Source organism: Thamnophis elegans, chromosome 10 (genome assembly GCF_009769535.1).
Source record: "Thamnophis elegans isolate rThaEle1 chromosome 10, rThaEle1.pri, whole genome shotgun sequence".
Classification (NCBI taxonomy): domain Eukaryota; kingdom Metazoa; phylum Chordata; class Lepidosauria; order Squamata; family Colubridae; genus Thamnophis; species Thamnophis elegans.
In genome coordinates, this window is record NC_045550.1 from 13,085,742 (window position 1) to 13,101,129 (window position 15,388).

At 40.6% G+C, this 15,388-nt stretch overlaps 1 protein-coding gene across 1 annotated transcript; it reads left to right on the forward strand.

The window, feature by feature from the left end:
* Nucleotides 1–3,183: 3,183 nt before the first annotated feature.
* On the forward strand, nucleotides 3,184–14,811 carry C10H10orf82 (chromosome 10 C10orf82 homolog). Its single transcript, XM_032224893.1, has 5 exons — nucleotides 3,184–3,241; nucleotides 6,553–6,774; nucleotides 11,344–11,530; nucleotides 12,429–12,517; nucleotides 14,604–14,811. Exons 1-5 carry the CDS (start codon nucleotides 3,184–3,186, stop codon nucleotides 14,762–14,764), a joined length of 717 nt encoding a protein of 238 aa, XP_032080784.1. The 3' UTR covers nucleotides 14,765–14,811.
* The last annotated feature ends 577 nt before the right edge of the window (nucleotides 14,812–15,388 follow it).

Here is a 15,388-nt window from a genome sequence, read left to right on the forward strand (position 1 = left end):
CTGCAGTTCTGCAGTTCGGCTGTTCAAATCTCACCGGCTCAGGGTTGACTCAGCCTTCCATCCTTCCGAGGTGGGTGAAATGAGAACCCAGACTGTGGGGGCAATATGCTGACTCTGTAAACCGCTTAGAGAGGGCTGAAAGCCCTATGAAGCGGTATATAAGTCTAACTGCTATTGCTATTGCTATTAATGGTCCTTGCTACAAATAAGCAACACTCTACTTTTTCAATCATGTTGCGTGCTGCCTCATTTTCAAATAAAGGTGGACTTCACGCCGACCACGAATCGTGGCTCTCAAATCTTCCATCAGCCTGAGGGTTTCACGTTGAATATAAACTCCTGGTGCGGAACTACTATATTCTTTTTTTTTTTGGGGGGGGGGGACCACGAATCTTTCCCGTTTCAGTTTTTAAGGAAACGTTGCCTTAATCTAGATCTGGGAGGCAATTTAGTTTACCCGGGGTAATATTTGGGAAACCCCCGATTCAAATTGGCAACTAAATACATCTGCGAAAGGCAATATCCCCATTCTCCTCCTTGCTTAGGATCAGGATGGTTGGAGCCCCCAAACGCCAGCGGTCAATTTGAAAAGTTGACCATCAGCCAAAAGAAGCGTGTTTCTTCCTCTTTCTCCCTGTCCGATCCCTTTACTCACAACCCGCTATGAACGGCCCCACTGCCTCTTCCCGAGCATGATTAAAACTCCGGAAGTCTCCCTCCCGCCGGTTGTAAAGATCGTGCAGGCTGAGGTCATAATGCCGTGGGATGGTGGCCGGCTATATCGGCCTCTTCTGGGAAGGGCGGGAGAGACTCGGCGGAGGAGCGTGTGGTTGGCAGAGATACATACTATCGTGGTAAACGCTTCCCCTCCTCATTCCTCGCGGGTTTGTGTGTATGTGTGTGTATCCCACTACCGCTTTCAAGCTCACAACTCTTCTTAACCGAAGGCGTTTGGTTGTTTCGCTTTCTCCGGGCGCTTTTTCTTCCTCTGGTTCGCAAGTTTGCTTTTGCGGGAATGCGCTTCTTGGAGAGCGGACCTCTTATTATCTTTACTTTATTATTATTTTTCTTATACCGTTTCGGTCTTCTGATATTCAGATAGTTACGGGAAAGCCGTAGGAGCCAACGAAAGCTGGGCAATTAGCAATAGCAATAGCAGTTGGACTTATATACCGCTTCATAGGGCTTTCAGCCCTCTCTAAGCGGTTTTACAGAGTCAGCCTATTGCCCCCAACAACAATCCGGGTCCTCATTTTACCCACCTCCGAAGGATGGAGGGCTGAGTCAACCCTGAGCCGGTGAGATTTGAACAGCCGAACTGCAGTCAGCTGAAGTAGCCTCCACTGCGCCACCTCGGCTTGAAAGCTGACGGACTCCTATTAGCAATAGCAATAGCAGTTAGACTTATATACCGCTTCATAGGGCTTTCAGCCCTCTCTAAGCAGTTTACGGAGTCAGCATATCGAAAGCTGGGCAATTGAAAGCTGACGGACTCCTAATAGCAATAGCAATAGCAGTTAGACTTATATACCGCTTCATAGGGCTTTCAGCCCTCTCTAAGCGGTTTACGGAATCAGCATATTGCCCCCAACAATCCGGGTCCTATTGGGGGAGATGGGTGATTGTAGGTGGTCTGAGGAACTTTGTTGGCTTCTTAAATGGTGAGCTGGAGGAGAATTTGCTTACCAGAAGCTATGTTGCAACCCTTTGGTTAACACTTTGGCACATTTAAAGGCTACCAGATTAGATGGAACAAACCCTGGAAAGTTGGGTGGTTGTTTTGTGGGTTCTGGATAGTTCCTAAGCTCACCCAAAGGTGAGGCAATTGGACTTTCTTGTTGTTGTCTTTTTTGAAGACGTTTCACTTCTCATCCAAGAATCTTCTTCAACTCTGACAGGACTGTGGGAAATGAAAAGATTTCCAGTACGGAAGAACTTTTCCAGTACAGCAAAATGTTTTCACAAGAAAAAATAAACAAAGTCCAGTTGCCTCCTGAAAAAGCACCTTTGGGACAACCATGACCTGGATGTCTGAGAATCTCTACAGCAGTGTTTCTCAACCTTGGCAACTTGAAGGGTTCCACCACAAAACCGCGTTCGACTAAAGGGTGCTCGACGAAACCGCGTAGCTGACGTCATCACAGCGCGACAACAGCGCGGAGAAAAAAGCACGCTGTAAACGCTAAACCTAAAATTAACCCCTAAACCTAAACCTAACCCCCTTAAACCTAATCCTAATCCTAAACCTAACCCTAAACCTAACCCTTAACCTAACGCTAAACCTAATGCTAACCCTTAACCTAACCCTAAACCTAACCCTAACCCTTAACCTAACCCTAAACCTAACCCTAAACCTAACCCTTACCTTAACTTGAATTGGCTTGCTTTCAAAGCGCTATTTAAAGCGCCCTTCTTTCTCCGCGCTCACTGTTGTCACCCTGTTGATGACGTCAGCGACGCGGTTTAATTGGGCACGCTTTAGTCGAGCGCGGTTTTGTCGTGCCACGAACTTGAAGATGTCTGGACTTCAACTCCCAGAATTCCCAGCCAGCATTTGCTGGCTGGGGAATTCTGGGAGTTGAAGTCCAGACATCTTCAAGTTGCCAAGGTTGAGAAACACTGCTCTACAGACTCCTAAGATAACCTTGGCTGCTCTTATAAGCTTAAGCCTTAAGGGATCTGTGTTTGCTTGGATGAAGAAAAAATAAATAAATCCAGCTCTCTAGAAATCCCAGGGCTGTTGGTTTCACTGGACAGTTGGAAAATAAATGTCCTAGAAAAAGGCAAAATCACTTCTGTTGGGCTGCCAAAAAAAGCAACATGGGATGTAGTCAACAGGAACTGACTTGAGGGTCCCTGTGTCCTTAAACTGCACAAACACTTCTATTATAGGAAGGATAGTAGGTCCTTGTTACCATGCTTCTAGGGAGGGTTTTCTTATCCCTGACATTTGCCATACTTCTGAACTGTTTTGAATCTGCTTTGGAAGGCTTATTTCTCATAATTGGTGCCTCTATCCATGGGGATGGTCTTCATGACATTAAGATACAGAAGTCATTGAAGAGGTTTGACAAACTGGAAGTCAGTATATTTTAAATAAACCGACCTTGTAAAGTCTTAGTGATATTAAAGTATAGATGCCACACTGAGTATTTGCTTTCTGTCATCGTAGCTGGAAAAAGCATGACAGCATTTCGGCGGCAAGTAGATGAATATCATCCGTTGATACCAGGATACACAGGTAAAAAATTTACACCTTTGGCCACTTCTTGGCCACTAACTTGACAAGGATTGCAATGTCCAGATAAAGAGGAAGCCAATGATCAACTTTCTCAGCTCGATCGCTTTGTTACTGTTTAACATATTGCTGTACCAATAACAAACAAGATTATAATTTTTATTAGCATTCTAAAGCTAAAAAGAAAGCCTCATTGTGGAAAGGATCTTATGTTTAACCGATGGCACTTTATCTATACACTACGAACATTCTTGTGCCTTATAACCTTCAACTGGGCAAAAGAGTCTATTGAAAGACAAAACTTTTTCAACTAAGGTACCAGAAAAATGGCTTACAGAATGTATCCAAAATCTGGGAGCCATGACTTGAAATTTGGCAAATGTTAAAAAACATTTGTGTTTTATAGAATTATGATAAAGTATTTTATGACATAATACAAAAAGTCATAAAACATTTCCTGTGGTTAACTGTTGAGGTTGACTGTGCTATGCCGTTCAACATGAGATACTTTCAAGGCAGGTATATCTCTGGATGTCTCCCTGAATTTTTAAGAAATGTTCTGGTACATCTGGTCCTAGATCATAATGGAGCCCCAAATTTCTGTGGTTAAGTCAGTGAGTTTTGCCCCATTTTACAACCTTTCTTTCCAATTGGTAAGTGAATCACTGCAGTTGATAAGTTAGTAACCTGATTGTTATGAAACCAATTGCCAAATGTCAGAATTTTGATCACAAGATCATGGGGATGCTGGAAAGGTCATAACTGTGAAAAAGGGTCATAAGTCACTTTTTCCAGTGCCATTGTAACTTTAAACAATCACTAAATGAACTGTTGTAAATTGAGGACTATCTGTACATTAGGAATTCTGCTACCGTTGAAGACATTGAGAAATCTGGTAAGGAAATCTCTCTGAAACAATGACCCAATGGGTTATGAATCATAGTCTGGGCTATGAACATAATCAATCTACAGTTTTGAAAGGAACAATGATACAGAGAATTAAACTTTATCTTCAAGCATGACAGCTTCCCATGTGCCAAAAGAGATGTCTGTGAGCATCTGCTTCTTTACCATTGTTCTTTTGTTGCTGTTTTTTTAACAACCAGGCAGTATATAAAATGTAATGATCAATGTAAGCCAAGGGAAAGCAACTCATTTTGGACTCAGTGGGTAAATGAAAAGCGAACACAGAGGTGTGAAATGTTATAGCCTCATTAGAATATAGAGAGTTAACATTGGCTAATTGAAAGTGGTGAAAAGGATGTCCGTTACAAAATCTCGGGGTTTAAATTCCTTGAAAATAACTATCTTTTAAGCTGTGTGAGCCTAGCTAAAGTGGACCAAGTAGAAATGGATTTTGTTGATTCTTATGCTGATAAGGCCAAAATCATATACCTAATGGGACTGATATAATTAGATCCCAATTGCATTATCCACTGATAGGCAGAACTGTTAGCTAGCCTTCACCCAGTCATAGATAATTGGAATGGATCTGGAGTTTTTGTCACTTCTCAAACTGAAAATGCTCACTGCTACTTTGATGTGTCATGATTTAGCTACAATACAGGAGTCTTGGGTACTCTAGCCAATCTGGTAATCTGGCACTTTAATTTGCATTGGGATATGTTCTTTCTGGATTAATACTAGGTTCCATCTCCCATCTGTACCCACATCTGTATTTAAATGCTCAAGTTGTAGATGAATCAATTTCTGTAAAGACATTATAAGGCAAAGGTAAAGGTTCCCCTCACACATTTGTGCTAGTTGTTCCTGACTCTAGGAGGCAGTGCTCATCTCTGTTTCAAAGCCAAAGAGCCAGGGCTGTCCAAAGACATCTCCATGGTCATGTGGCCAGCATGACTAAATGCTGAAGACACATAGAGCGCTATTACCTTCTCTTCCTTTTATACTTGCATTTTTTAATGCTTTCAAACTGCTAGGTTGGTAGAAGCTGGGACAAGTAACAGGAGCTCACTCCGTTGCACCGTGCTAGGGATTCGAACTGCTGAATTGCCGACCTTTCTGATCAACAAGCTCAGCATCTTAGCCACTGAGCCACCGTGTCCCTTAGTTAGATAGTAAGATGGCAATGCCTAAATTGATGTCTTCCAGATGAATTGACCCTCTGTATCCCAGTATTCATAATCACCCCAACCTGCAATTATTGTAGAGGAGTGTCACTATTTCTGGAGCTAATTTAGTTGGGAAACACTATTCTGGAATGTACCTTCTGGGCATACCATCAGTATCACGTTCTTCTTTGCCCTCTTTCTTTATTGACAGTTTCATATGAAGTTTCAATGTTTAACTCCTTTTTCATTTTCATATCTCTGGTGAGAGCAAATATAAAGAAACCCATCTTCCTTTCCTTTCTCTAGCTCCATTTTAAGGGGTAATCCATCTTGCTCCTAAGTTGAGGTCCTGTACAGTGGCAGGTTCCTAACCGATTTACTACCAGTTCGCTGAGAGGGTGTTTTGCGTGTGAGCTGCTGCGCATGCGCAGTTGATTGAAACTCTTCTGTCATGCACAGAACATTCCAGCGACAGCATAAGAGATGAGGGAACTGGTTCAGGGGCGCGCCATACCATTACTGGTTCCACCAAACTGGGCCGAAACCGATAGGAACCCACCACTGGCCCTGTAACATTTTGTAGAACAGCTTTGAATACTGAGTGGTATGCACCAAACCTTGCCTTGTGCTAGGATTAATAATTTATATTATGGGTATGGGTGGGAGAAATATAATGCTCAAACATTATGAATATAATCTCCTGGCACGAGATGGCAAAATAATATAATTTTGGAAGATATAGCCCCAGAGCTAAACATTCTGTTTTATAACCCAACAAATAATCTATCTGGCACACCTGTTGTGTATGCAAGTAATACAACTTTTTATGAAGGACAGTATACTTAACTAATAGGGTTATAATGAAGTAGCTGCTTCCAAAGGTGCAAATTCCTTAAACAGGGTGGATGGCCTTTGGTTGGCTTGGGAAGCAAAAGTACAAGATTTTTGCTTTAAAGTGTTGGATGAGAAGATCATTGTTTCCCAGCTCTGATATGCTATCTGAGGAATTCTGGGAGTTGAAGTTCACAAGTCTTAAAAGTTGCCAGGTTTGGAAACCCCTGTCCTAGATATGTAAACATGAAAAGTCTAGACCAGTGTTTCTCAACCTTGGCAACTTGAAGATGTCTGGACTTCAACTCCCAGAATTCCCCAGCCAGCATTTGGTTGAGAAACACTGGTCTAGATTATCCTATTTTGAAGATTTCTGAATGGCGTCTAACTACATTTCTTTACTTTTTCTAGGATACATCCCTCTCAGATTCTATCGTGTTGGAACTAGCTATGGAAATGATTCTGTGTGGTGTGTTAAGACCTTTCGTGATATTACAGATAGAAATAATTACCAAGAAGCTGAACTGAGGCATACAGCAGCCATCGCGCCACAGCTACCACCTATTGCTACCAACGAAGAAATATTAAATGTACTTGATGACTATAATTACAAACATCATCCCAATGTGCTGGGTACAGTATGCATAATTTATAATAATTTGAATTTATTTAAATCCCTTTAATTGCCATTGTAATCTAACATTATTGACAAATAATTGCATCTTTAGTTGTTGTTTTGATTGTTGAGTACAGCAGAATCCAAATTATTTGGTTGTTGTAGAAATGGGCCAAAGACTGTTGGGAGTCTTTGTGAAAGGACATCTCTCTGGAAAACTTCTAGCATAGCTTGTGTTTAGATTTTCAAACAGATCTAGCAGTATTGAATATTTAAGATGTGATACAATTCAAGCAAGTAAACAGTAAACAGTAAGTTATTTATATAATAAGTTTGGACCAAAACAATATTTAAATAGGAGTGAAACCTGGACTCAGTGATATTAGAGTTATTGTCTCTTGACAGGAGAAGAAGCCTTAGCCTATTTTTAAGATGCAACTTGGTGAAAAAAGCTAAAAAAAATTGAAAAGCAATATGAACTTTCATAGTATTTGAGTATTTCTCTAGAATACAGATTATGCAATACAGATTATGCATTCTCTGGGCATATTTGGTTCAGTTGTATTTTATGATCGGACACCTAGAGTCTTCAATAGCGGAAATGAACCTAGACTTAAAAGACAGACTAAATTTTGAGACGCATAACCATGCCAAATGGAATGTTTCTTGCACTAGGAATGAATAAAGTAATCTTGACTTTGCAATACAGGATAAACAATAGGAAGCCAGATATTTAGATGAGCTGCAGTTCACAGAATGAAGATATATTGGAACAAAAAGATTGTAAAAAAGAATATTTTTAAACCAGTCTTAGAAGTGACCTTAACATAGATATTATGTGAATTGTGTTTTTAATAGATAGTTTTTTAATTGATTAGTCTTGCAACTTTATTAAATATAAAAAATAAAATATAGAATCTAATTTTAGGGTATAATGTTTTTAATACACTTTTTATTGCAAGTGTCTTGGTTTAGGGATTTTGTTCAAAGCCCCCCAAAAGTTGCTCTTACATGACTGATCAGATCTTGATCTATTTGTCTTCATGACATTAAGTGTTTCACAGACTGAATTCACACCTTTTTTGTCCTTTTTGCGATGTTAGGTTTGGGATGGCCCATTTTATTAGCTTTGTTCTTACTTCACTACATCTGAATTCTTAGACACACGCAAGCATTTATGTTCAGCCTAGCACTGCTAGCAAAGTAAGGCAGCCAATGTTATAAGCAAACCCAGTCTTTGCTACAGTTTGACAGCCTCTGTAGCAATGTATCTGAAATGATATTTTTCCATGCTTAGATGAGTAGCTTTAACGGAATACAAGGTCTTAATTCTCTCTCTGAGTTGTGGTTACACAGACACAGAGCTGGATTAGAGTTATTGTAAAAAGAGTGTAGGGGCCAAATGCTTTCATGTTATACTTCTAGAATCGCCACTAGCATAAGTTTTTAGTAGAAGGAGAAGAAATGATGGTTTCACTGCAAGACGACTTCTTCCATCACACTTCCATCACACACATCTCGAAAATAGACACACACATGGAATACGGACTGAAACTGTGATGGGCAGGCACTTGGCTATTTTTAAAAAAAAAATTACGTGGAGGAGGCATCAGGTTATTAATCTATTTGAATATATTCATTTGAATATATTACCCACCCAACTCCAATGGATTATTTTTGTTTCCTTACAATTTGTAATATGAGAATGGGAGGCAGAACGTTGTTTGAGTCTTGTTTTGAACTAAGAAAGTAACCACATTCGCTGCCTATTCCCCACATTTTAAGACCACTTGAAATTACAATGATTGAAGGTTAGCTTTATAATGGTTTGTGAAGGATCAGGAAGGAAAAGCCCTGTGAATTATCTCCCAATGGAAGTGCCCTTCACCTTAAAGGAAACTGAACATTGCTAACTGCCCCGATATCATCTACTCTGTATCTGATTCTCTTAAATACTGATTCTCAGTATTTAAGAGCATTGATTGTCTCCCCCAAAGTACTCATATTTCCCAAACTCTGTTTTGTTTCTGGTTGCTTTCTAGGAGAGCATTGGGGGGGCGGGAGTGGGAATCACATTTGAGGTCTTGGCTTTTGGGTGTATTTCCTTCTTTGTTCATTCCAACTAGACATTTGTATTCTGGAGGCTTAAATAGGAAAGAGATTTTTACTGCAAAAAATAGTGATAAAAAGAGTGCTCTTTGTTCATTTTAGTTTTCCAAAATATTGAAGCATAAGGCTGAATGGCAAAGGTCAGTGTTTTATTATGACAGATACCAAATTCTGTAGGGTTTTTTTATTGCTCTACTGAAGGGACCTCTTGGCTGTTACCTACAACTGAACCAGACACTGGATGGGCTATGAATTGTAGTGATGAATAGTATAACAACAATTTTCTCATTGGGAGAGAAGTATGAGGGGTATTTGTCCCAGGTCAAGTCCTTTTGTGTTTTCTTTTCCCTCTTTAAATTATGTGCAAGACTGGAAACATAAAGTATGACAAAGAGCTCTAATAACCATGCTATTTCAGATAGGAAGCCACAAGTATTGGCTTCTCTCTGTGATTCTATGTGAACTTGCTTCATGTCCTCTAAAAAGCCCAGCTGGAGAACTAGAAAAGGTACATGAGCCATAGTGGTGCAGTGGTTAGAATGAAGTATTGCAGGCTACTTCTGCTGACTGCCTGCTGACTGCAGTTTGGTAGTTTGATCCTGACTGACTCGTGGTTGGCTCAGCCTTACATCCTTCAGAGGTTGGTAAAGTGAGGACTCAGATTGTTGGGGGGAAATATGCTGACTCTGTAAACTGCTTAGAGAGTGCTGTAAAGCATAGTGAAGAGGTATATGTCTAAGTCTAAATGCTATTGCTACATTGCTACTATTTATATTATTTGGTTTTTATAAAGGGGCATAATTTTAAGGTGAGGTTCTCTGTTCAGAGTATTTCATTCCTATCAGGTTTATTAAATTTCCTGTTATCAGAATATCAGTCAGTGTACTCTGTGGTCAGTAGCATCCTTAGTTTTTAGATCAGTGTTTCTCAACCTTGGCAACTTGAAGATGTCCGGACTTCAACTCCCAGAATACCCCAGCCAGCGAATGCTGGCTGGGGAATTCTGGGAGTTGAAGTCCGGACTCTCAAGTTGCCAAGGTTGAGAACACTGTTTTAGATTGTTCTAAGAGATTAAATATTGTCTAGCAGATGTTAGCTCCACTAGGTAGGTCAGACCAGAAATCAACTACATAGGAAGAGTAACACTACTTTTCTTGAGATTGGCTATAATTACGGAATCTTCCATGTTTGATAATGCTATACTTTCTCCTCTTTCTTATACACCAGTGAATTCAGGAGGTCTCTGCCTGAGCCAATTCTGAATGTTATCGTAATAAAATTCCATCCCCTTTTCCCTAGGTAACAATTCTTGCATATTTCTGTCAAGGTCATCTTCCTAACTCTTTACAGCAGTCTTCCCCATGCTAGCAATTTTCAAATATGTATACACCTCCATAAATTTCCCCACCCAATATATGTTTCCTTATAGCAAGTTGAGTGCCAGCTACTTGTAACAAAGCTAGCTTACATTGATAAACCATTAATGGCTTTCCAGAATGACAGGAGAAAGGAGTCAACCTGGCCCTATGGAGAATACTATTTGAGAGTGCAGGAGATGTAATACTCTTAGGCTTGTGTTTTCTTTAGAAATTTGGGGGAAGAGAATTCACAGACTTCTTGCCTGCCCCGAGGAGCACAGGGAGAGTCAATTCAGAGGAGATGGTCCTGCAGGTGACAACACAAAAACATATCCTTTGTTGAAAATCCTAGGATTTTGAGATCAGAGAACTGGAGCGCTGGGAAGATTGTTCTAAAGAATTATTTTAGGTTAGGCAAAGCTTAGAATTCCTTCAAAACATATTCTTCCCTTTGGTATCTAGTAAGTGATCATGGGGGACACGGTGGTTCAGTGGCTAAGACGCTGAGCTTGTTAATCAGAAAGTTCGGCAGTTCGAATCCCCAGTGCCGTGTAACTTGTCCCAGCTCCTGTTACTTGTTCCAGCTTCTGCCAACATAGCAGTTCGAAAACATGTAAAAATGCAAGTAGAAAAATAGGAACCACCTTTGATGAGAAGGTAACTGTGTTCCATGCGACTTCAGCGTTTAGTCATGCCAGCCATATGGAGACATCTTTGGACAGTGCTGGCTTTTTGGCTTTGAAACAGAGATGAGCATTGCCCCCTAAAGTCAGGAATGACTAGCACATATGTGCAAGGGGGAACTTTTACCTTTATGTGATTTTTTTAATCTGCTGCTTTTCATCTCTGTCTGGAAAAAAAATGGGCCTTGTAAACCACTTGGGTAGGTGTTGAGGGCAAGGATGAGCCACCGCTGCTCTATGGAAGGCAATTAGCAAGCTATTTAAGGGAAGATTTGCTGAAATGCTAGGGAATAAACCAAAACTTGGATCAGTTTCTTTCTGTATTTCAACTATAGTTACTGTCAGACCTGGTTTTCATCTCCCATCCACCCACCATTTGGGATCCATGTCAGCCTCCCTTAGCTTTTCAATAATACTTATTTTGATCATTTTGCAGGGCCTGTGGAGACCAGAAGAACCCTCCTTGAACCACCCATACCAGGCTGGAGTGGCTTTGTGCCTAGATCCAGGGTCACAGAATTTGGTCATGGAGTACGCTATCATGTGATGACAGAAAACTGCTACCGAGATTTTAAAAACTCGATGGACAGAAACAAAGAAGTTGCTGTTGGGAAAGATCCCACGTATGTTCACTTTGAGATGTTTAAGTGGTGTCCATTGCTGCTCTGCCTTGACAGAATAGTATTTGTTAATGGATCAGGAATCAAGTTTGGAAATATAATGTTAATACACGTTGCATAAGTAATGAAACTTTAAAGCCACAAGTGGACTAAAAATGGACCATGGATTGGTCTTTTGTAATTATCTATTATTATCATAATAGTGGTATAGTGGTTAGGGCACCAAGCTAGAAACCAGGAGACTATGAGCCTCATTTATACATTTGGCATTAACCCAGATAGATGATTCTGGGTCAGTCATGGTAACTACTTCCAAAAATGTTGCCAGGAAAACTTTCAACAACCTGTCCAGGTGGTCACAAGAAAACTGACTCAAAGGCAAAAACAAACAAACAAATGGAATCGATGTAGGGTATCCTGTCTCTCAGTCTCGGCTGTAATAGTAAGAAAGCCAAATATTTCTGTCAACCAAGCGTAGCCAAACAAGTGTTTGTCATTATTTATTATTAAGACAAGACAAGAAATTCAATAGGAGTAAAGCTATTTTCTTTCTGCATGGGTGATTATTTCTGCCAGGTAACTGTTAAAAACTCTAGGATTAAAGGGATAGTCTGCCATGAATTTGGATCTTTGTTTTTAAACAATGGAGTAGTTATCATGAGAAGAAAACTATTAGGAAAAAAATAGGAGAAGACCCAACAGGGTGGAGAGAGAGGGGGGAGGGAGAGATCTGTCTGTCTGTCTGTCTGTCTGTCTGTCTGTCTGTCTGTCTCTGTCTGTCTGTCTGTCTGTCTGTCTGTCTGTCTATCTATCTATCTATCTATCTATCTATCTATCTATCTATCTATCTATCGTAAAACTACTACAGTATTGATATATATTCTATTCTTTTTTATTTTAGGAAAGAAGTGCCTGAAACCAAAGATTCACGACACCAGAGATTCTATAGGCCTGAAGGAATGATGCCCAAGTACACTGGCCATATCCCACGTAAGGGTTCAGATTTTATTCTTGGAAACCATGAAAGTTACTAATTCCTTGAAGTAACTGCAGCCTTTTTTAAGACTACATGGATGCCTCCCCTGCACCTGCAGGAGAATATCTGTGAAAGATCCCTTGGTTGAAGAAGTTACAGGCATGAGGTCTACAGGCAAAAGTTCTACTGTGCCAAAGAACTTTTGGCCCTCAGGAATGCTATAATTCTAGCCAGCAAAGGCAGAGTTGTGGGTGAGGGAGGTTATGCTTCAAGAAGTATACATTAGAGCTGGAAAATAGAGGTGAATAACTGACAGCATGCAGCAGAAAAATATGTACATCAGTCTATAATAGGGATGGGCAGATGTGGCCCCTGATGACTTGTGAACTTCAATACCCAGAATTCCCAGATCCCAGAGTTGGAAGTCCACAGGTCATAAAGGGGTCACAGTTGCCCATACCAATCTATCAGCTGTACCACAAATTTGTTAAAGGAGTTGATTTAAATTTCTAACCTGAATGTTTAACATTCAACTGTTCTCAACTTAAAGCAGAACAATGACAATAGTTGAAGAGCCGAGGTGGCGCAGTGGTTAGAGTGCAGCACTGCAGGCTGACTGCATCTGCAGTTCGGCTGTTCAAATCTCACTGGCTCAAGGTTGACTCAGCCTTCCATCCATCCGGGGTGGGTAAAATGAGGACCCGGATTGTTGGGGGCAATATGCTGACTCTGTAAACCGCTTAGAGAGGGCTGAAAGCCCTATGAAGCGGTATATAAGTCTAACTGCTATTGCTATTGCTACAATAAGCGACAATATTCTAACTCCTCCAGATGAGTATAAAATAGCAGATGAAATATTCTGCCAGGGCAAAATAAGTGGCTGAATATACTGGGAAAAAAAACTATGCTAGCTAACTTGAATGATAAAATTAGAACTGTTTCTGTAAGAAACAACATTTGTTTTAGATTCAGATTTCATAAGTAACAAATTGATTATGAAATTCATCTGGCAGCACAGACACCCATACAGAGTTTAGAATATTGCAGCTGATACCAAAGAAAAGCATAATGAAAACGTCTCCCTCCCATAGCAATAAGGAGGGATCAAGCTTTTCAACATTAGAATTTTGGGTTTGGATTCTGTTCTTCAGTCTTCCCTAAAGATAAACAGTTTCCATTCCCCCTGTGGCTGTTAGCTGAGTTTGTGGAGACATAACTGAAGGGGCGTTTAATATCAGGAAGACTCCAAATTGATAATTTAATTTGTCCAGTCAGATGCCAAATTGGTTGCTCATGTTCGTGTCGGAAGCCCCTAAGGTGTTTCCAGGTTCAAAGGATAAGTCTGTGACATCACCATTGTCCGTGGATGCCTGATTGGGGATTCTTTTCATGTCCATAATTGTCTATTGCAGGGGTGTCAAACTCGATTTCATTGAGGGCCACATCAGGGTTATGTTTTATCTCAGGGGTCCAGGTGGGCATGGCCAGCTCGATGTCACTCATGCCAGGGGCGCCTATGGTGGCCCAAGAGCCCAAGAGCTCTGCCAGCACAAATGGAGTTTGGGAGGGCTGCACACGGCCCTCCTGAGCTCTGTTTTTACTGACAGAGGATTGCAGGAGGCTGTCTCAGCTGAAAACGGAGCTCCATTTTCACTGGCAAAGGCACTCTTGGCCGGTTCTTCAGTGTTTCCAGGGCGGCCCTGCAAACCAGATCTGAGCACCCCACAGACCTTGAGTTTGACTCCCATTAGTCCAGTGTTTCTCAACCTTGGCAACTTGAAGATGTCTGGACTTCAAGTCCCAGAATTCCCCAGCCAGCGAATGCAGCCAGCCAGCTGGAGAATTCTGGGAGTTGAAGTCCACAAGTCTTAAAGTTGCCAAGTTTGGGAACCACTGAATTATGCTGAAGTTCACCCATCTTAAAGGCCCTGGGGTTTTTAAGAAACATGGCTATAGAACATGATCCATGTAATAACTGCCTTCTTTTTGTTGTGACGGTTAATGTGTTAATTGCCAACCACGTGTGTCCACCCTGGAGAAGAAGGAAAGTAAAGACCGTATGTTGCAACATATATCAAACAAAATATGTGTGTTTTGCAGATGAACGCTCTGGTCTTGGAAGAACATTTGGAAATATATGCAGAAGTTGCTCTGTATGCAAGCACACGGACGTGAACTATGGAACTTATCTTAGTAAGAAACGAAAAATGGAAAAAGGTCAAGAGCCGATCAAAGAACACAAGGAAACTATAATTGCATAATATTTGAACTGTACCATTAGACAATTAAAATGAAAATTAATGTCTGGAATGGGGCGACTTAAAAACTTTCTCTCTTTGACCAATCATGTGGAAGTGTACAAGTATTTAAAAAATATGTCATATTTCTTATCTGTTTGTAAAAGAGTTACTGTGCCAGGAGAGCCATAACATGACATATACCGTAGACTGAGAAGTCACTCAGGGGCATCTTCAATGAAGAAGTCATTTCAGGGGCATCTTCGATGAAGAAAAGGCTTTGAGGACATCTGGAGAAAATGCAGCTGTCTTTGGGTTTAAGGAAGCATAGAAACAATAAGGTGTCAACAAGTACAGAATTCAAAAGAGATTTCAAACATTTGAGATGATGAGATAGCCACCACTTCAAAATAGATTAGTTGAAGTTTTGAATTAAAGAGTAAAATATTGAGAATTGTTTTAAAAAATAATTGGCCCAGTTTTTGTCCCAGTTTTTCGGGTGGCAGCCATCGTCGCTGGAAACCAAGAGGAAAGAAAGTTATTTTCACATACAATGAAATTTCAATCTGTTTTAAAACAATTGTGAGTTTAAAGCAGAAGATGGGAGATATTTGTTCATTCATTGTTTACCAGACATTTCAGTGGGAT

What these genes read in the sequence shown, in the direction of transcription:
- C10H10orf82 (XM_032224893.1), top strand. Translation starts at nt 3,184, where the DNA reads ATGACAGCATTTCGGCGGCAAGTAGATGAATATCATCCGTTGATACCA. An exon ending in GCTGTTGGGAAAGATCCCAC is followed by an intron (nt 11,531 to 12,428) that starts GTATGTTCACTT and finishes TTTTTATTTTAG; the next exon opens with GAAAGAAGTGCCTGAAACCA. An exon ending in GTACACTGGCCATATCCCAC is followed by an intron (nt 12,518 to 14,603) that starts GTAAGGGTTCAG and finishes TGTGTTTTGCAG; the next exon opens with ATGAACGCTCTGGTCTTGGA.